The sequence below is a fragment of the Brienomyrus brachyistius genome, chromosome 7 (assembly GCF_023856365.1).
Source record: "Brienomyrus brachyistius isolate T26 chromosome 7, BBRACH_0.4, whole genome shotgun sequence".
NCBI classification, from domain to species: Eukaryota; Metazoa; Chordata; class Actinopteri; order Osteoglossiformes; family Mormyridae; genus Brienomyrus; species Brienomyrus brachyistius.
In genome coordinates, this window is record NC_064539.1 from 18,186,942 (window position 1) to 18,209,162 (window position 22,221).

A 22,221-nucleotide genomic window follows, 5' to 3' on the forward strand; every position below is an offset into this window, starting at 1 on the left:
GGTGGTTTCATCCTTGTTTTTAATCACTTGGCTCCAGAACCTTTTAAATAGAAAGTGTTACTCATGCAGTGGGGGGGGGGGGGTGGGCATTGGTCACCGCTCAAGGCCTGTATGTCTGTGTTCTCCAGCAGTACCTGGTGAGAACAGAAGATGAGCTCCTAGCTACCTCTGCGATTTTACAGCGGAGTCGCGCAGCAAGCTGCCGGGACGTAATTGCCTGTGCATTTACACGCGCTCGCCGCCCGACTGGTGGTATCGCGGCAGACAAATCTCTTTGTTTATGGCTACGTCTGTGCTCACGTACGGGCCGCGGAATTTTCACCATGGTGATGCAGTTATTCAAATTATCGGAATCTAGTGTTTCTTTTTCCATCCAAAGCATGAAGGGAATAGCGTTATACGTGCTTGACGGACGATACGACTGCTTAAGGCTGGAGTCTCATCTAGTTTATATTTACAAATGTCACGAGATTTTAAAAATTCATTTAAATTGTCAACGCAGGCCCTTATGACGTAAAGAATCTCACATCTTGCATCTTTGCATCTGTAAACCGTTTTGTACAGCTGTTTTTATTTTCTCGCACAATTTAAAATCCACCATTCCTGGATGCTACAGCAGCAGTAAAATCAGGCGTTTGAGTGCCTTAACCCTTTAGTCTAAAGGGAGGGGTCAGTGTGCTCGTTTAGAAACGCAGTCTGTGTGTGCGCTTTATTTTGCCTGCGGCAAAGAGAGAAATTTGGAGTCATCTCTTTCTGGCGAAATCAGTCGGAGTGAGCCGTTTCCATGGTTACTGAGTTCTCGAGAGCGTTACTTTCCCAGTCATGAATGCTTAAAATTTGAGCAGCAGGCCCGTGTGTTTGAGGCGTGGAGCAGCCTCGAATTCACGAAGCGGTACCGGTGATGCCCCCCCCCGACACACACACACACACACACACACACACACACACACACACACACACACACACACACAGAGAGAATGAATGCAAGGAAAAACACCACTTCTAATGGTTAGCTATGCCTTTTGCTACATCCCATATGTATATGAGAATGCTTTTCCTCCTATGCATTGCATTTCTGATGTTTGGCTTCCGGACCCTTTGCAGTAAAATGCACCCCCCCCCCAACAAACACACACACACACACACACACTTTTTTTCATAAATGCAAACCACCTGTTTGAATTAGTTGGGCTGGAGAGAGAATAGTTTGCCAAGAATATGCAGACCTACTCACCTCGACATCTTGGACTCTCGTTATATAATCTGATTTTGTTTGGGGATTTTTGTGTGTCATGTAGTAACGAGCCCATGTGGTTATTCAGAGTGATAATGCAGACAAAATACAATTTCTTAGTGTGTTCATGGAGAACAGTAATTAAGAAACCAAACGGAGATCTCCCTCTAGATTTCCTTTTCATTACTTTTTTAAATTGGTTGTGTCGGTGGTTTGCTGTAAGTCTACAAACGGGGGTTTGACTGCAGAAATGTTATGGAAGGACAGATTTCTTCTGGAGAATCGACATGCAGTTATCACTCATAGTTATAGAAGGAGATACATGATTGAAGTTGACAGCTTGGTAAATCCAAATTTATCAATAGTAGCATATGCGATGCTTTTTATGTCCAGCTGCCCAACAGTTGTTAAGAAACTTCTAGAAAACATGTTGGGGTACATTTTACTCGGGTTAAAAAGTGGGCTTGTTTAGGATTTGTTCCACCCAGGCTGTGGTCCCGTGACCCTGGTCAGGATAAGTGGTTGAGGAAGGGTGGATGAATTGGTGTTACAGTTGTTTTAAATGAATAATCATTAACATAAACCAGACACATTTATTCTCTTAATAAGAATATCAGAATGGCGTTTAGCGACGTCGGCTGCGGCTTTGGCCTCGTTGTTATTTATTGAATTCATCTGTTGAATGTGATGAGGTGATTCTCCGCAGACATTAGCGCCCTTGTGTCGTACCTAGATGAGCCTCAGCTTCAAAGGTTAAAACAGGAGGCAAGGTCAGCACCTCTCCTCAGATGATTCAGGGATTTTTTTTTTTTTTTTTTTTTTTTATATTTAAGTTAAACGCTGTCATTAACTAGCGGTGGGAATGAGGGTGAACTCTGCAGGAATCGGTGGGGGAATAAAAACCTGTGGACAGGGAGGTTTTGCGAAAAGCCTCAGTACGATCTGTCTGACTTGGCAGCGTGGCGGGGGGAGGAGGTTTTCAGAAAGCTAAGCTTCAGGTGAGCATGCACAAATTCATTTTCACACTCTTGTAGTTCATCGTAAAAAGGGCGATAACATTTCATCTCAAAATTTGATCACGTGTGGCTCGTAAAACCTGGTGTCGATCGTGTTTTCGCTTCAACTGCGTCTCAATATAAAGCACAAGTAAATTGCTGCTATTTTATACTTTTTTTCCATGTTAAACTGTCTCCTGCTTAGATGGGATTTAGTGATATATCTGCAAGCAGATCTGAAATCCTTAAATCTGGGAAAAAGCTCTGTGAAAACCTTTAATTCACTCCCCTGAAAGAAAACAAAATGTCTGCTTTCGAACACAAGCTGTTGTTCCTGCAGGCACAGACTTAGCCCGTAATAAATCTCACACGACTCCACCCACTTCCTGCCTCTCCAACACCCATGTGACCCCTTGCCCTGTCCAAAGACTTCCCAAAGTCCTACTGTTGCTCGCTGACTTGCATTCCAACCCCATCTCTGAAGATATCAGCTCTACCCATTAGGGGGTATTTTTTTCAGAAATAAGCCGAGCCAGATTCCCTCATTCTGGGTGTACAGTAACTTCCCGAAACCCTCTTCTCTGCCGTTGTGCTGCATACGTGTAGATCGTTAATGTCCTGCTGCGAGTTGCAATGCCTTGCTTCTTTATCATTGTTGCTGGGAAAGCCAGTGTTTTGCAGAGGTTGTGGGTATACAGGAAGTGTGCTTCTTGGCTTGCGGAGAGCTGCCTGTTAATATTCAGCACATGCAGGCATCGGGTGGAACGAAATATCTTTCCGGTTGGAAGGGACTTTGGCAGTTCTCAAAATTCTCTTTGACTGGTGCTTAGTATTTTTTCGAATACTTGCATGGTGGTGATGTCTGCATAGCCGATTAATAATTTAGAATATACTGTGAAAGCAAGTAAGGAATGTAGCCCTGAACGAAATACCAGTTTTGAAATAATTAGCCAAAATAAATGGCTTCCTAGCTACATTCCCACACAAAACAGGGCTGCAGTAATAAATCACTGGGGACCTCTGGGTTTCTTAGCACCTCAAAGATCTTGGAGGGTCTGGTTGAGTATTCCCTGGTTTTTGAGGTCGCAGCCTTCTCCCCGGACCAGGTGTCTTGTGTCACCCTCACCCTCTGATGCTCGCCGATCTGTACGGATGCCCAGCCGGGCCTATCTGATACCGGCGAGATTACGAAACTCGGACACATTTTGCTGCCTTTAATTATCCCGACCGCCCATTTCGCTTCTCGCGTTCCTCCTGTATCATTATCTGTGAGTAACTGATGACGTTGCGGCTCAGTAGGTAAGAGTTGATCAGATTCAGATTTGCAGTTTCCGTTTTCTCTCCGTTTCTGAGCGCCGAAATAAATCCAATGATTCTCATTTGTTTTCCTCAACCATAGATATGCATTTAAGGTCAGATAAATTGGTCTAAAGGCAGCAGTGCCATGTAACAGACTGTTCCCACGTGGTGTTTGTTCCCTGTTTATTGGGAAAGGATTTTGTTCACCATGCCTTTGGTTGTATTGTTCGGTCACGGAAAAGATTTCCTCAGGCGGTCACTCACATTCTCCTTGGAATTGCGGACGTTTGTCTGTTTATCCCGTTGTCTGACTTGATGCCTGTCCCTCAGGTGTGAGGTTGCTGCTCTCTTCTCTCCATGGATGCTTAGGTGGTGTTGTTGGGGCCAGTGGAACTGATTAACTACCACGAATCCAGAAACCCCAATGACTGTAATCCTCTGGCGGAACGACGCTCATTTACTTTTGTCACTAAGAGCTAACAGTCACTATTCATAGTCACAGCTTATATTAAAATGGGGCTTCACTGGTCTGTCTGGCATGTTTGTGTACTGGCTCTGAGCCGGTTGGATGCCCTTCGGACCCTCCTTTTAATCTGGAGCGACTCTGCCATATCTCTGCACTTCTCTTGGCAGTGTCTCTGCATGAAACGGAAAACATATCTGTTTTCACATTCCTGTGCTCACCTGCTCAGCTCCGTCGGTGATGGCCAGTCAAGCATTTACTGATGGCCTCCATTTACACGAGTGCATCTAGGATATTCGGCAATAGCCTGCAGACACCACTCGTATGATAGGGAAATAGCACAGAACTTTTGTTTTGTTGGGGGTCGGTTGTTTAGTTTTCATGTTCGAGGGAATGTGCAGCGCGGCTCCCGTAATCGTTGACGGAGCCTGGTGATTTTGAGCTGGTGATATTGCAGTGTGAGGTTGTCCTCAAGTGGATCTCGGCCGCCTGGCTCTGTCAGCCTTGCTGCTGCATCCAATTAGCCTGACGGGGCAGAGCGCCGCTGAGTGACATATCCATGCTCGGGGCTTCGACGCTCGACCTTGGCAGCGTTCCCAGCTTAGCCAGAGCTGTGTGTGCGGTTGTCCAGGCCAGGCACAGTCACATGGTCCGAGATAACTGTAACTAAGGCATTGTCTCCAGTTGAGGCCCATCCTCAGGTCTTCGGTGTGGGCATCACCTACATTTGTCCAAAATACAGCAGCACATCTGCCGAGTCTCATGAGAAAGCACTAGAAAAAAAAACAGTTAAGGATGTACTTAATAAAGAACATCTCAAACTTTTGCATGTTGGACTCAGTGATGTTTTATAACATTATTGAGTTCACGGGGTCTCCAACCTTATTTCTAGTGAAAACTACTTTGATAAAGAAAATTTCTGGGTAGCTATGTGTTTGATACAAGATTATATCAGCCGGGGGCGGTGGTTGTGTGTCAAGCATGAAATTATAACATATAATATTTAAATCATTATGCATGAAAATACGACCATATCTTCTTGCAGATATTTGGTTTAGCTAGTCCATTCTAGGTTAAAGCAAGTCCTGTGTGGTTGTGATTGGTGTTTGAAGTTGCCCTCTTTCGCCAGCTACCCTGAAAACGGCGTGGTGGAGATGTGCGCCGAGGACGTCCGGCCTCGCTCTCGGACCATGCTCAAGTGGGAGCAGCTGAAGGTGGGTCTGGTCGTCATGGTGAACTACAACATCGAGATCCCCGAGGAACGAGGATTCTGGTATGATGCGGAGATCACTGCCCTCAACGAGGTGTCCAGGACCAATAAGGAGGTTCGCGTGAAGCTCCTGCTCGGGTAAGAACAGACAGTCCCCTTCAGTATGCATGTGTAGTAGTCCTGCTGTATTTAATGAGCTCTCCAGAAAAACTGCATGATTTTTCTTATTTCTCTACAAGTTTTCCTATAATCTGTACTTTATAATACTAGGGAAATGACTTCAAGTACATTTTAAGTTATATTTTAAAATGATTCATGTTATTGTTGTAAGTTCATGAAGAATGGCTGCAGCAGCGGTATTTTTAGTGTGAATCATTGCGTTTGTAGGTTTAGTGATGAATTAAATGAAAAGATTATTTTCCCGGCTACATTGGCATGTTTCTTTTTGCATATCCCATCATACACGCCTTTGAGCTCGGGGTGGCTGGGCGTTTTAGCCCATGCACTTGGAACATTTTGGGGGGGTTAAGGACCTTGCCTGTGGGCTCAGTGGCTGTAAGACTATTTTGTCGAGGCTGGAATCACCGACCCTCCGATCAGAGACACGACACGCTAACCTGTAGATATACTAGCTATCACATGACACCGGCCTTTATCACATGACACCGGCCTTTATCACATGACACCGGCCTTTATCACATGACACCGGCCTTTATCACATGACACCGGCCTTTATCACATGACACCGGCCTTTATCACATGACACCTGTTATTTGCGCCATGATCAGAGTAATAATGGTTAATGCATTACTGGCACAAGATCTCCTGTTTGGGTGGCAGGTGTGAATTTTGCTTTCTTTTTAATGTAAATATTTTTATGTGCAGATTATGCTAAATATATATTTTTATTTTTTAAACAGTCGTACTTAATCTCGATGACTATCATTTTTGATGTTCAGTTAGATATTAGTGACCTTATGCCTTGACATCTCCCATGTCAATACAAAATGATACGTAGACTATCACATAAGGTAATACTGCACTTCTTATTTATGTAGCTGTTTTGAAACGATGTCTTTAGAAACATTTTAAATTTAGAGAAACCCTGTCTGCGTTTTTTTTTTTCTGATGTATAGTATTTCTTGAAGAGATGCATTTTATGAACTTGCAGATGTTCTTTTTACCTTTACAAGTTGTTGTAAAGGCAGACTCTTCACTGCCTAATCGAATTAGCATATTTTTGATGAGTATCTGAGTGTGGTATCGTTGCTTGCGTTTTTTCAGCTGTGCAGCTTTCATGAGGACTTCTAGAAAGCACTGGGAAATTACCGGAATGGTTCCCCGGGGTTTTCGGTGCTCCTGAAAGGTCATTGATTGGCTGGGATGGATGAATGACAGGCTTTCTCTGCGCCTTCCTGTTGCAGGGGCCCAGGTGATGTCATCGGCGACTGTAAGCTCCTTTTCCCTGACGAGATATACAAGATCGAGAAGAAAGGAGCAGCATCCTTGTCAGCAATAGACGGGCAATTTAAACGTAGGCGCTACCTTTCTGATCCGCCGACCTGTGAAAAGCCTTCCAGCACTCGCTCTAGTCAGCCAGATTCACCACTGGGACTATAAATTCGACATGTTGTAGTATTGTTGCTCAAAAGTAACATCACATAAATATGTTCAGAATGTGGAGGAACAGAGGAACGGAGTCACACGTACATAGCAGCCAGGAAAGGAAAGAGAGATTAGTATTTAGGAAATATAAATTAATTTGAAGGATAAGCTATTTATGTGAAATAGTCAGGGCACTGAAGCAGGACAAAAGAGTGTATTTTAACATTCCGCAACAGCATGGGCAGCACACCAGTGTGCGAGAGCTATTTTACATATGACAGTGATAATGGAATATTATGTTCTCTGTTTTCAATTTATTAAATTCCTTTTCGAAGAAAGGTTGAGCTCACAGTACAGTGTGATATAGAGTCATTACTTAAAGCTTCTACCTGCTTTGTAATCTGCCAGAAATAATGTATGTCAGCTGTGGATGAAACTGCGAGTAAACATGTGCCGTCTGCCAAACTTGTGCAGGTTAAATCTTCTGTTTAACTTCATTGATTTGGAGAGAACAAGCAACTCAAATTAAATAGGGCTGTTAGGATGCAGACGCGATGGCTTCTGGCATCTCACTGTTGACTTAACCATCCCCTTAGAGCAGTCTTTCCCAGCCCAGTCCTCAGGGATCCCCAGACGGTTCATGTTTTTGCTCCCGTTCAGCTCCCTACAATAGATGTGCACTGTCAAGGCAGGGAGCTGGGAGGGAGCAAAAACATGGACTGTCAAGGCAGGGAGCTGGGAAGGAGCAAAAACATGGACTGTCAAGGCAGGGATCTGGGAAGGAGCAAAAACATGGACTGTCTGACAGGGAGCTGGGAGGAAGCAAAAACATGGACTGTGGCAGGGAGCTGGGAGGGAGCAAAAACATGGACTGTCTGGAAGGGAGCAAAAACATGGACTGTCTGGAAGGGAGCAAAAACATGGACTGTCTGGGAGGGAGCAAAGACATGGACTGTCTGGGAGGGAGCAAAAACATGGACTGTCTGGGAGGAAGCAAAAACATGGACCGACTGTGGGGACTGGATTGGGAAACACTGCCGTCTACTGTGTGGGCTCATGTCAACCGGAGTTGCGTAAGTGCTGTTAAGTCCCGTTACCCATGCTGATTGAGCACAGAGTCCACACCTATTTTGGCTTTCAACAATTATCAAAACAAGATAACTGATAAGTTTTTTTAAGTCCAATAAATGCATGAAATTTCAATAAGTCAAAGAGTGATCAAGTTAAATTATCGCAATTTCAATATTCCTCAGAAATAACTGAGACGATGGTTTTTGCCATAATCGAGCAGCTCTAATTTTTTGGAAAAATACAAGGGCAAACTAAATTTTATAAAAATCTGTGTCCGCAATCAAAGCACTAAAAATGTCAAGTCTTGTATTTTATTTGGTTACTTATAGTTAACCCCAACCAGCCCTAACCTTAAGGTTGTCATTGTTGGTAATAGGGTTTTGTCCATAGAAGTGAAAGGATATAAATATGTATATGGATGTGTGTGTGTGTGTGTGTGTGTGTGTGTGTGTGTGTGCTCACCCAGGGAAGACCGGGCCGGAGTGTAAGCACTGCAAGGCCGACCCGGAATCGGAGTGCCGCTTCTGCTCGTGCTGCGTCTGTGGCGGCAAGCAGGACGCCCACATGCAGCTGCTGTGTGACGAGTGTAACATGGCCTTCCACATCTACTGCCTGAACCCGCCGCTCACAGCCATCCCCGACGACGAGGACTGGTGCGCCGCTCGCCGTGCCGCATTAGCTTGCACACAGGGTGTGGACATGCGGCGTGCATATAGACATATGCTATATCTAGAGGTTTCTTAGTGTAAATCTTTAGCGTTTTAGTTATTCCTATTGATATCGTTATTCCTCTTGATAACTGAAAAGCACATTTCCAAAACTCACTCAATTTTAAATACATTTTCCAGAAAACGTCTGTGGAATTAATGGGTTTTGGAAATCTATTGAAAGTTCTTCATTGGATTACTTGTGTTCCGAGTGAGTTTTGTATCCCATTAATCTAACATATAATAAGGAAGTCTGACTTCAGTGCACTAGCAGTCTCTTCATAAAAATAACAAAAAATGGAGTGAGTTTTGAAAATGTGCTCTGCCATTAATCCTTGCTTTGACGGACTCAGTTTCATGTTAATCATAATTCATTGGTCTTTAAATGTAATGTAGTTGCATTAAGGTACAAAGGTGAGTTTAATAAAGACTTTAGTTAGGTGAAGATCTATAAGTTTTAGAGGAACAATCAGGACCTAAATAAACACCTAGCTATGCAGATGAGTCTACTGCTGGGATTAGTGATTATAGGATGGATGGCCAGGGCAATTAATAGATGCCAGAGTCACTGATTAAGCTGCGTCATACTATATCACAGACGTCATGTGTTGAACCAATGTTACCTGATGTGCAGGTACTGCCCCACCTGCAAGAACGACACCAGTGAGGTGGTGAAAGCTGGGGAGAAGCTGAAGGCTAGCAAGAAGAAGGCCAAGATGCCCTCGGCGCACACAGAGAGCCAGCGGGACTGGGGCAAAGTGAGTGAGCGATGCGTGGGTGCGGTGTGTTACAACGAGACTGGAGCAAAGTGAGTGAGCGATGCATGGGTGCGGTGTGTTGCAACGAGACTGGAGCAAAGTGAGTGAGCGATGCATGGGTGCGGTGTGTTGCGGTGAGACTGGGGCAAAGCGAGTGAGCGATGCATGGGTGCGGTGTGTTGCGGTGAGACTGGGGCAAAGCCATTTACTCTTTTTTAACCATCTGAAATTTAAGGTTTAATGTCTGTCAGCTGCACTCTTTAGAAAATACTTCATATGTTGTCCATCTTCTGTATCTGTTTATCTAATACAGGATTACGTTGAATCTAGAGCCCATCCAGGGAAAAACGGAGTGCAAGCTAGAGGACACAATGAAAGAGGAGGATGCTAGATACAGTCACACACTAAGGGCAGAAACCCATAGGAATATCTCCACACTATCCGAGCTGTCAGTGGGTCCTCATAGCCCAGGTGCTGTGAGGACACGGCACTGGCCACTGATCCATAATGCCCCTTTTAGGGTATTTTGTCAAACACAGTATTATGTAAAATTTTAAGTACGGTGAAGTTTAGATATCATCATCCTTTCAGCTGGGTATATAATCTTTTGCATGTGTTTAAATAGCATTTCTTCAAGCCACTGTGAATTATTACGTGAATTATTGCAATGAAGCTTATCAGAGCTAATTCTTTATATTCCACCACAGTTAATAATTTATCCAGCTGCCCCTTTCAGCTGTGTTCATTTTGTTTTTTTCACAGTACAATACTGTGCAATTACAATAAATGTACGAAGCCGTCTAGTTGTTGTGTTAAATTTCACTGAAGCAGACACTTCTGTAGTGTAATGTTTTCTATATACCTGCTCCACAGATTTCATTTCAGACTTAGAATACATTGTAGCCAATTGAAGTACTGATATATATTACAGATTTCACTGTGTTCTAACCTGGGACACTACGTGTAGCTTCAACGAGATGCTATGAGGTGAATGTGCCTTAACTTTTATGATAAACATTTTACTCTTGCAGTTTCAATTCATCCATCTTATCCATTTTTGTAATTGGTATAACTTAAAACGTTTTCAGTAATTCCAAAGCGTTGCTGTAAGATTCGATTCCTCTATGAAAGATGAACTCTTAAGCATAACAGATACAAGTTACACATTTTGTATTTGGGTTCTCTACTATGTTTATGAGATTACATGCTAACGACTTACAATACCAATAATGCATTCTGTATGTAGTAATACCTTTCAAGAACAGTCATACATCAGTAAAAGACCTATCTGTCTGTATGAATAAATTAAATAATATTAATAAATATATATGTGAAACGTGTGACTAGCATAGCCTCACACCTCCAGGCATCCAATCCTTCCTGCTGCATGGTTTTCCTTTGCCCCCCCCCCCCCCCCCCCCCGGTTTCCTCCCATATTCCAGAGAAATGCAGTTTGGGTAATTGGCATCTCTGAATTGCCCACAGTGCCTGCGTGCGTGTGCGTGTGTGTGTATGTGTCCCGAGAAAGACTGTCATCCTGTCCCGGCCTCCGGGCCTCGTGTCACTGTGACCAGGATAAGTGGCCAGGAGATGGATTCATAAAGTAGAGAGATCAAAGATTTATTTTAAAGGAACGTAGCAGACGTGCTGCTACAGTTTGAGCATTTGTCTGGTTATTCCTTGGGAATTTAGGAGTTTAATAAAAAAAAAGAGGCTCACTTACGCACGGCTGGTATGAAGAATGGAAAGTCTCAGTGACTAAGCTGTGATTACACATTGATTCATTTCCTTTCAGGCTGACCTTCCTGCAGCGTTATTCGGACAATAATATTTCAAAGGCTCCGTAAGATGTATTTAACTAGAAAAACCTGTATTCATTAGGTGTACAGTACAGCTTAGAAGAATGAATTGAAAACAGGCTTGTAATTTTGTGTTTTAATTTGTTTAATATATGTATTGTATTTATATATACTTTGTTAAGGCTTTTCTTTTGTTTTGGTGATTTTAGCACTAGATTGTTTGTTTAGGTAAGTCTTGATTATATGTTTAATGTGTTAACATTAAAAACATAAGGCCAAGCGCAAGCTAAGTGCTACGGCCCAGGCTAAAGTGCTACGGCCCAGGCTAAAGTGCTACGGCCCAGGCTAAAGTGCTACGGCCCAGGCTAAAGTGCTACGGCCCAGGCTAAGTGCTACGGCCCAGGCTAAAGTGCTACGGCCCAGGCTAAAGTGCTACGGCCCAGGCTAAAGTGCTACGGCCCAGGCTAAGTGCTACGGCCCAGGCTAAAGTGCTACGGCCCAGGCTAAGTGCTACGGCCCAGGCTAAGTGCTACGGCCCAGGCTAAAGTGCTACGGCCCAGGCTAAAGTGCTACGGCCCAGGCTAAAGTGCTACGGCCCAGGCTAAAGTGCTACGGCCCAGGCTAAAGTGCTACGGCCCAGGCTAAAGTGCTACGGCCCAGGCTTAAGTGACACATAGCTATTCTGGTCTGATTTGGCAGCAGACCTGACAGGAACATGCATTAGCAGTTAGCAGAGGTCACTTGTATATTGCTTACATCTGCCATGCAGGGTTCATGGTGTAGTAGCACACTGGCTGATCCCAGGTCAGACGAGCACAGATGAGTAAATACAGCAAGAGAAAAAAATTAACATTAAAAACAAATTCTACTTGTATATTTAAGGGCAGTTTAAAACTTCTCTTTAGGAAAGCAATTACAAAGTTCAGTGAGCTGGATCAGAAATGTTGTCAAATGTTGAAATTATGTTCTTAATCATTAAAGCATGCATTTTGTTAAATCCATATTCTCTCTTTTTAAGTAGCTCCTGTGAGTTTCTGAATTCCTGTTGCAGGTTTTTGGGGGAAATCTTTACTTTTGGAATTTGTTCATTTTAAGGTTTAATTTAAAGCGAATTTGCCGTTGAAAATTAATTTCCGGTATAGGCATGTGCCCTTTTTATGGTGTGTGTGTGTGTGTGTGTGTGTGTGTGTGTGTGAGAGACACAGAGGTATGTGTCGCTTGGCATCTCGGTTACATTCTGTTCCACAGGACATCAGGTGACTTATGGGTATTATAAGATAAATGTGTACTGTACCGTGATACGGCTGGCAGCGATGGCTGCTTGCTCTGTTTCACACTACATACGGTCCTTTACGTCTGCTGTGTCCAGTTAGCTGATTGGGATTTGGGTAACCTTCAGGGACCTTGGATATAAATGCAGTCAGACACATAACTCTATATATGTACTGGTGATATTTCTCTGTCATTTGTGAACCACTGTGTCGCAGGGAATGGCCTGCGTGGGCCGTACGAAGGAGTGCACCATCGTCCCCTCCAACCACTACGGGCCCGTACCGGGGATTCCCGTTGGCACCACTTGGAAATTCCGTGTGCAGGTGATTTCTGTGGATTGTGTGACTGATTAATTGAATCATTCTTCCTTTGGCAAGTATGCATCCCCTGTCTAAGTTAATTGATTAATAATATTAATAATAAAGCGAATCGGTGAGACTTTATTTGGTCGAGCGTAATGATGTATAAATGGTGCTTTGATACCCCTGGTGGATGGGATGGTTATGTGTATTAAATGGATGGATGATTTAACCCATTCCCTATTGATTCCCACTGGGTTAGACCAAGCATTGACAGCCCATAATAATCGCACTCGCATTGGGTTTCAAGGCTTTATTTTTCATATCACTATTATCGGCGGTGTGTTTTATGATGTGTGTATGTATATTGTGTGTAGTGGTTTTGACTTACCGCTGTTTTTGTTGCCCTGTAGGTATCTGCGTATTCATGTCATTGTCTGGCTTTTAAACTACACTCTGCTCTTTTTTTATTTCCTTTTATTGTCCCCCCCCCCCGTCCATTTGCACGGCCTACCCTCCTTCCGTGTCTCTCCCTCATTCCCGTACTATCAGGTTAGCGAGGCTGGGGTGCACCGACCCCACGTGGGGGGCATCCACGGCCGCAGCAACGACGGCTCCTACTCGCTGGTGCTGGCTGGGGGCTTCGAGGACGAAGTGGTGGGTGTTGGCGACGGAGGCGGTCGGAGCGGGTCTCCGGGAGCGGGTCTCCGGGAGCGGGCCTCCGGGAGCGGGTCTCCGGGAGCGGGTCTCCGGGAGCGGGCCTCCGGGAGCGGGTCTCCGGGAGCGGCCGGCGTCTCTCCGCTGCTGTGCCGGGTCCTCTGATCTGCTATGCTGTTTGTTCTGCCTGCTCGTTACTGGGGAAGCTGAGGCAGACAAATGCCCCCCCCCTCCCCATACCTTTGTTCACGCCGTCGTCTCTCTTTGCTGCAGTCTCTCTCTCTGTATTCGAGTTTGTACCTGGCTCTGAGACCCACTGTTCAACTCCGCTGAGCTACTGTTGTAAAGCGGAGCAAGTCGCCCTCTTGAGGACAAAGAGAGCATAACATACTCCTGACAAGTTGAACACTTATTTTTATTGATGGAAAATCAAAGAATTTATCTATTCTGTTAGATACAATGATGGTCACATGGTCTCAAACCCATATGATGAAAAGGTCCACAATTATCTCACTCGCATTTGGTTTCTAGTGATCCTTTCTTCTATCAGTAATATGTTAACTATTGATTACATCATTTATAAATTAAGTTAAATTGGGGTCAAAGTCAGATTTTATGTTTGTATAAAAAGTAGATATTCATGTTCATTTATTCGAAGGTCCTTGTCGTCTTTTCATTGGCTCCTCTGCACCACAGTGGAATCCAATTTCACTATCCCCTCGAAATACAAAAATCATCTATGTTCCTCACCAAAGAGAATGAAAATGGAAATATTTTAAAATTTTGGTGAAATTGCTGACTAATGGTATAAGCTTCCCAGTCCGTTCCTAGGGGACCCACAGTGTTTCCCGGGGCTGGGAGGGAGCAGAAATGTGGACTGTCTGTGGGTCCCCAAGGGCCGCGGTGGCAAACACTGTTATAGAGTGAGGTCCTATTAATAGCTCTTAATAGATTTTATCTCCAAAACTGTACAAAAATGAATTTCCTGAGAATGAGCCTGAATGCAATCCAGCCACCTGCACTGACGGCTCGCCGACTCTGTTCCCAGTGTGCAGCTTCTCTTGTGATTACATTCGCTTGAATAAAAAAAAACCCGTAAAGACACGTGGCGAGCTCCTGTGAGAGGTGCCGTTTCGTGTCAGGTGTGACACGTGATGTATTTTTCTCCTGCGTCGGTAATTTAAAGCCTCGTCCTGTTGAGCACGATGTAAACAACAGCGTAAACTAGCTTAGAAAATAAAGGCCATGCAGGACGTCAAGCACACATTTCTAAGGCACATTCATGTCAGGTTCACTTGTACTTCCTGCGTTTTTTTTCTCCTTTAGGACAGAGGTGACGAGTTCACATACACAGGTAGTGGGGGGCGTGACCTTTCCGGGAACAAGCGCATCGGCGAGCATTCTTTTGACCAGACCCTGACTCACATGAACAGGTACTTTCTGAGAATGATTAACTGTGGCTGAGCAGCAGAAAATACCCCTGTAATAGATTATTAATTATTAAGAATGTAAAGCAGCCCTTTTTACCGCCAGTATGAAAATAAATAATCTTGTGGGATTTATCTCAGTTCCAATAGTTTTCCTTTTTGTTTTGTTCTTTGTCACAGCCAAAACGGCTGTCCTGAATTTATGCTCCGCCTGCCGGGCATGTTGAATCTCGAGGGCATCCATAAATTTCCGCATCCTCCTCTCCCACTGTCACGTGAATGTGTCCGCTGTCCCAACAGCCACAAGTCCTACTGGGACGTTTGTGACGTCATGTGACTCCTTGTTTTGGCCAATCCGAAGAGTGTCCTCTTCTCACAGGGCTCTGGCGCTGAATTGCGACGCTCCGCTGAATGATAAGGATGGGGCGGAGTCCCGGAACTGGCGGGCGGGGAAACCGGTGCGGGTGGTGCGCAGCTCCAAGGGCCGCCGCATCAGCAAGTACGCGCCAGAGGAGGGGAACCGCTATGACGGCATCTACAAGGTGCGCTAAACTTGGGGTCTCTGATTCTCTCACTCAAGGTAGATGGTCCGTGCCACACAGAACCAAGTCATCTATCTGTCCATCCATCCATCCATCCGTCCGTCTGTCCATCCATCCATACATTTAACTGCCCCTTATCTGGGGTCGCGGGGCAGCAGTCTAAGCAGAGACACCCAGACCTCCCTCTCACCAGTCACCTCCTCCAGCTCCTCCCAGAGGGGAACCAAGGCATTCCCAGGCCAGCTGGGAGGTATAATCTCTCCACTGTGTCCTGGGTCTGCCCCGGGGCCTCCTCCACAGGAGGTGTCCTACTCAGTTGCCCGAACCACCTCAAGTGGCTCCTTTTGATGCAGGGAAGCAGCATCTCTACTTAGAGCTCTTCCCAGATGTCTGAGATCCTCACCCTGTTACTAAGGCTGAAGCCAGACACCCTGGGTCTGCCCTCCTGTGGGTCCACCACCTGCAGGGGGAGCCGTTGGCTTTGGGCGCAGCATAGATCAGGTATCAGTGGGAAAATGTAGATATTTTTGAACCGCGATTGTTCAAAACCACACTAGATCGAAAACTGCTTACGATGCAGACCGACTGTAATTCTTTCCAAAGAGACTTACTTAGTCATTTAGTTTGGTGTTTTTGATGCTTTTAAGGAGAGCTTCTGTGCATGTGGGCAAAAGAACTGGGGAGATTTATGTGAACAGTAGGAAGACATGTTAAGATCTGCAGTGTTGGGGTTACTGGTGAGTGTGGAGGTTTCTCCGGTGATGTAATCAGTCTGAATAAACAGCACCTGCATGGTAATTCGGATGCCTGCATTTCTGTCATTCAAAACTAAATGTACAGAGAAGGAGGTTATATAACATGCATTATGTAGGATGGTATGTGGAATTTGGAGGGAAAAAGCTCTCTATCTGATCTTTCTGAGTTCACTGCCCAAAACGTTGCATTGAAAGACAATTTGACATTGTACACACACACACATACACACACACACACACACACATATATATATATATCATGAGAACCTGGCGGATAAGTTGACGGTCATCTCTGGCATTAGAAAGTCACTTCTGCCCTCTACCTTACTGGTTTCTGGTCATTCCCAGTGTCTCCTGCTTCACCATATTCTTTTGTACAGCTGTCCCATAAATTTTGAACCTGGGAGCAGCCTGTTCTCAGCGTAGCCTTTCCCAAGAAGACCCACGATTAAACCGGGATTTAAAAATGCAAATTTTGTTTAAAAACTATGGAGTGGTCTCTTAATTTTTTCCCGCGGCTGTATACGTCTTGCTTTTATGACCTGTCTGGCACCATCTCATTTTGATCTCCTGCATGCAAATTGAGCCGTTGCTGTTTAATGTGCAACAAGATGCCCTCTCTCTAATCACCATTTACCGCATCGGAATAAACCTTAAAAGCTAGTTATCTGTCACACTGGAGGTAGCCATTGTAAATATTTGCATATGAATATTAAATGGAGTGACAGTGAGGTGTATATGCTCGTAAAAATGCTTGATGTGGATCTAACTCATGCTGTTATATTGTGTGTATATTATGGTATGTATTTTTATGTGCTGCAGTAGTTAGAATGGAGGAGACGCGTGATGTGCTGTGGTCTTACAAGCATAGCATTGTCTTTCAGTCTTTGTAGTGCTCTTTCTAGGCTGAAGAGAGTGATAGAGTTGTGGTGAGATAACATGTAGCAGGTAACCACAGGCCCTTTTTGGGCTGGGGGGGGGGAATTCAGTCGAGTGACTGTGATGGTTTGGGGAAAGGAAACGCAGAGGAGCCATATTTCATGGGAAATTAAATGGATCACATACTGCTTTAGACTTCTCTCCGCTCTCAGAAGTGAATTACGCGCGGCAGTGTCTTCCTGTGTCTTTGTTTTGTTCCAGGACATCTAGGGATGTCAGTGTTAAGATTCTGAGAATATGAGCCATAATTGGTTCCCTTGCCCTGCACCCAAAAAACAAAACAAAATTCTTTAACATAAGTTAAATAATAGGTCTTAAAATACATTAATACATAGGTATTTAATAAAACTTGAACCTGGAAAATTTATTTAGGATTTTTGTATTGTTGATACTCAGTGTAACTCTTACATACATTACACACACTTAATGTATTGGGACACATCTCTAGGGCAACAAAAATAAATGACAAACACACGTGACTCTCTAGGTAATGCAGATAATCGAGCCGTGGTTCAGAAGCCCAGTTGTTTTGTCACCGTGTGAATGCTGCAGTGTTGGTGCACTGCAGGTGGTGAAGTATTGGCCTGAGATTGGGAAGTGTGGCTTCCTGGTGTGGAGGTACCTGCTGCGTCGAGACGACCTGGAACCAGCACCGTGGACGCCTGAGGGGGCCGAGCGGAGCAAGAAGCTGGGACTCGTGGTGCAGGTGAATCCCTCAGTGGCTCTCTGTAGGTAGATAGCCTGAATAGTTATGCTCGCATGCCAAATCCGGTCCTCAGTGACCGGTCCTCCTGATCCGGTCCTCAGTGACCTGCAGACATACCACGTCTGCACCAAAAATGCGGGCAGTCTGTGGCTCCCCAACGACCGGACTTGGAAATACTAATTTATGTTTTTTTTTATGCCCTGTTTTCATTCGTGTTATATGTTTAACATAAATAATAGAAATAACTTACATTTGTCTGACTTTTGGTTTTGCCCAAGATCTGGTAAGCAGATAAGTAGTATGGGAAAAATATTAATGAAATGCATATTGTCATGTCCAAAAGTTAGTAATCTGTATACATTCTGCGTATCCTTATGATTATTAAATTTGGTTAGCGGAACACGTTACTGTTTTGGTAAATCATGGAAGCAATACTGTAAGTACTGAGATGGCGGTGAAGAAAGGGAGAGCTCAGCAGCCACAAGTAAGCCACCAAGTAAGAACATTAATCATGAATTCCATTCTGTGCTGAGTGCTTTCTGTCCTATGTTTTCTTCAACACAAAGAAGTCGCACAGTGATGATGAAGGTGTTCATGGGCCAGGATCCTTAAATGCAATGTGAGCGCAGACTAAAATGGGAGGGAGGAGGGACGAGGGAGAGGTGGGAAGAATTATACTCGAGCACGGTGCAAGTGTTTTCCGAGTGAGCGTAAGGAGTAGGGAAATTCGTTCTGTGTTGAAAAGAAAAATGGAAATCTTAGGAATGCTGTTACCTCATAGTACCCACCTGGTTACCTGGAAGCGATGGCTAACAAGACCAAGAAAGAGGCTGCCGTTCGGGGCAGCGGACGAGGGAAGAGGCACTCTGGGAGAGGACGGCCGAGATCGGGCCCGGAGAAGAAGGCGAGAGTTAAAAAGGGCAGTGAGGCTCCAGATAAAGACAGAGGACCGCAGAGTAATGGGGGCCAGAAGGTGTCCAGGGAAAAAGGTAACCACTCCTGGCTGATACTGGCTTGTCATGGGAGAGTGGCTTCGTTCTGCATGAAAGACAAGATACGATACATGTAATGAGCTATTACACTGGTTACATGTGCAGCTTGGGAAATGCTTAATGTGGTTTTTAATAGACTTTTATTATTGTCTCGGTATATAAGCCTTGACGAACAAGGAGTATTTATCTCAGATCTTTAATACGCCATTTTCTTCTGAGGTCGGTAGTATGGAACCCCTACCCTGGTAGCAGGGAACAGTCACGGGTAGCAGTTTCATATTAGATCTGAGGGACAGCTTTGGCCTCATTATGTTTCCCCTCGTTAACGAAATTATTTGCAAGGTAGTGCAGGATGATACTTAGGAATGCAGCTAGATGTTGGCCGACATGAAGTTAACATTTTACAAATCAAACATACAAGTAATGGAGTGTTTCTCGACCCAGTCTTCGGGGATCCCCAGGCAGTACACATGTATTGATAGGGAGCAGGGAAGGATCAAAAATGTGAATTGTCTGCAGATCCCCGAGTTGGGAAACACTGAAGTGACGTTCAGTTGCGGCCAAATCACCTCAGTACTAAAGTTATGTTCCCCTCCACAGAGGTGCCTGCGGACGAGCCCGCGGTGAAACGGCTGAAGGGGGTGGAGCCATTTCATCTCTCCGAGCAGCAGCGAGCTCTCATTCAAGAGGACGAACTGAACAGGAAACTTTGGGAGGAGGCCATGAGCTACCTATTGGAAGGGCCTGTAATGTTCTCATTTAGAATTCATCTGTGCTTTTGTCATGTAGGAACTATGTAGACCCAGGGAGTTTACACACATGCTGGTAAATGAGGGAAAATTAGCAGTGGACATCTTTTAAAATGATAATGAGCCAGCAGGATTCTGGGAAAAAGTGACCTGAGTAATATCAGGAATTAATCGATTAAAAAAAAAAAAAAACGGAATCAGTAGACAAGGAAATGGTTTGAATTTGACTTTGAGTAAATGTGTCCGTAGTCCATTTCGGAGGAGAAATTGATGCCGCGCGCAGTTTCCATGGTGATGGCTGCACGTTGTCTGCCTGTTTCAGAACTTCCTGAAGAAGGTGGAGCAGCTCTTCATGTGCGTCTGCTGCCAGGAGCTGGCCTTCCAGCCCGTCACCACTGTGTGTCTCCACAATGTCTGCAAGGTAGGTACAGAGAGGAGCATTTCCACACATTTTACACCTGCACCATTATATGGGGGGGGGCAACTAGTGGCAACATATGTGGTGTAAACACAGACAGTACAGTCATATATTTCTCAATGAACACATACGTCGAGTTAAAAAGCAGATCAGTTTCATACGTCACACCACGGCTTATAGAGGTTGGATGTGATAAACATCCTGTTCTGGACAGTTGTGGTTTTGATAGCTCATTCAATTAATGACATTTTTTGGTCAGTAATAAGCATTGAATTCTGTAGTGAACCTGTTCAGAAAGACCTGCTTCTGTCTTCCTCTTTGATACTGCTTCGGTATGATTGGTATTTATGTTCGAACAATTTTCAAGATGTTGTATTTGAATGGCAAAAATTGTGAATATTTAGGCTTTCGTGTGACAGAGATGAGATCACCTGTATGTCTGGAGTTTGCTTCTTTAAAGCAGTGTTTCTAAACCTAGCCCTCCCAGCTCCCTGCCAGACAGTCCACATTTTTGCTCCCTCTGGGAGCTGGAAAGGAGCAAAAATGTGGGCTGTCTGGGGGGGGTCCCCGAGGACCGGGTTGAGAGACCGTGGTAGAGTTCTCACGTTTACTCAAAACTCTACCAAAATGCATCTTCTCTATTAGCTCAGGATTACCGAGCACTGACATACACTGAGTGACACCTGTAACTGGCTGTAACGCTGTCCTTGTTCTCGCCCAGACCTGCTTGCAGAGATCATTCCGTGCAGAGGTGTACACTTGCCCAGCTTGCCGTCACGACCTAGGCAAGGACTATGTGATGATTCTCAATAAAACACTACAGGTGCTGCTAGACCAGTTCTTTCCGGGGTACAGCAAGGGACGGTGAGGCACCACTGTCGCACAAATACGCATTGAGACACATTCACACTCAGACCATCACACACGTACACGGGAGCACAGAGCCACAGCTAGTCCGCACCAACAGAAACACCCGCCCCATCCTACGGCTGACTACCCTTCAACCCGGATTCCATTCCACCTTCCTGTCTTGAGGAGCCCAGTCCTCCTTGCTTTTCCCAGGACAATGCAGGTGTCACTTCCTATAAAGCCAGTCCATTGACCTATGTCCTTCCCTTCCTGACTGTAAATACCAGACTTGCTTAACCCACACTGTGCGGCTGTAGTCTTGATGAGACATAGACCAACAACGAAACAGCCGAAGAAGTCCATGATGTACCAGTCAGGGCAGGATCACACTTTGCCGAAGATCTCGCTCCTCGTGTCTCCTCTTGTACTGACCTGGTCCAGGAACCCTTCTGTTCTTCCCATTTTGTTGCCCTTTTTTTTGTGATGTCGACATAAATGGTAAAGAATTTTTTTTTTAACACGAAAATGAAAACGTTTTAATGATTATATTGCTTATAAAGCAAACTGTGATGTGATATTACCTGTCTTTTGTTTTTTTTTCGTTAATGACCCGTGTTCCCGTTCCTTCCGCGACTGGCGAGCTGATGCCCCACCTTTCTGTGAACCTTCCCCTGTCCCTCGGTCTTGTACCCTCCAGCTCTATACAGTACTAACAGTTGTATTTCCGCTTTGCTCTTGCATTCGTGTTGAGTGTTATACGTTTTATTGCACTTATGGAAAAGGAAAAAAAAATTTAATCTAATTTCCAAAAAAATTGAAGTATGCCACTTTAATACATTTTTAGTTGCTTATATTTTAATCATTAGTTTGTTGTACGTGAGAAGCTTTACCTGCAGCGATTTAAGTCTGAAGTACATTGCTTCATGTTGTGATCTGAAATTTTGTACATGGTATAATACTTGATATGTACTTATTAAATATTTTGATTCCAAAAAACATGTATTTGCCTGTCTTATTCGTGCAAAACGGAGATGGTAAACGTAGCACTTGCGGCACGGATCACATGACTTAATTCATCCGCCCATTTTCCAACCACAGGGTCACGGTTAGTTCAGTCTAGTGATTTTGTAGCGGCGAAAACCTGTTTGTGCCGTGTTTGAGGGTGTTGGGATGTGTGTCAAAGAGCCATCTGGTGGGTATTTGGTGAATTGCATTGCTTAAAGCTTTTTAAGCATCGGTTATTAAAGATGTCAGTATGTATATACTGCTCCACTTCATATGAACGCATGGTCAAGACCCAACAGGACCAGCCTCAACCAGTGGCCTGAAGGTGACCCTTGACTGATCCCTACAATTTCAACCAAGAACTGAAGAGACGCTGGACATTTTCATTGCAGCCCATATAATATTCCTGTCTTTCACTGCCATCATGTTCCATGGATATATTAATTGGATAAAATGGATATATCTCGATT

The 22,221-nt window shown here is 44.5% G+C and overlaps 1 protein-coding gene across 2 annotated transcripts in view; it reads left to right on the plus strand.

The window, feature by feature from the left end:
* Positions 1-21,742, plus strand: part of LOC125745772 (E3 ubiquitin-protein ligase UHRF2-like) — a 49,797-nt gene extending 28,055 nt beyond the window's left edge. For both annotated transcript variants that reach the window (XM_049018955.1, XM_049018954.1), the window contains exons 4-16: positions 5,121-5,339; positions 6,626-6,735; positions 8,344-8,530; positions 9,219-9,342; positions 12,629-12,736; positions 13,265-13,369; positions 14,696-14,802; positions 15,176-15,338; positions 17,601-17,738; positions 18,520-18,727; positions 19,331-19,476; positions 19,802-19,900; positions 20,619-21,742. In XM_049018955.1, coding sequence (XP_048874912.1) covers positions 5,121-5,339; positions 6,626-6,735; positions 8,344-8,530; positions 9,219-9,342; positions 12,629-12,736; positions 13,265-13,369; positions 14,696-14,802; positions 15,176-15,338; positions 17,601-17,738; positions 18,520-18,727; positions 19,331-19,476; positions 19,802-19,900; positions 20,619-20,765 — 1,861 coding nt within the window. In that variant the 3' untranslated portion in view covers positions 20,766-21,742. The remainder of the gene's footprint in view (positions 1-5,120; positions 5,340-6,625; positions 6,736-8,343; positions 8,531-9,218; positions 9,343-12,628; positions 12,737-13,264; positions 13,370-14,695; positions 14,803-15,175; positions 15,339-17,600; positions 17,739-18,519; positions 18,728-19,330; positions 19,477-19,801; positions 19,901-20,618) is intronic.
* Positions 21,743-22,221: the final 479 nt, after the last annotated feature.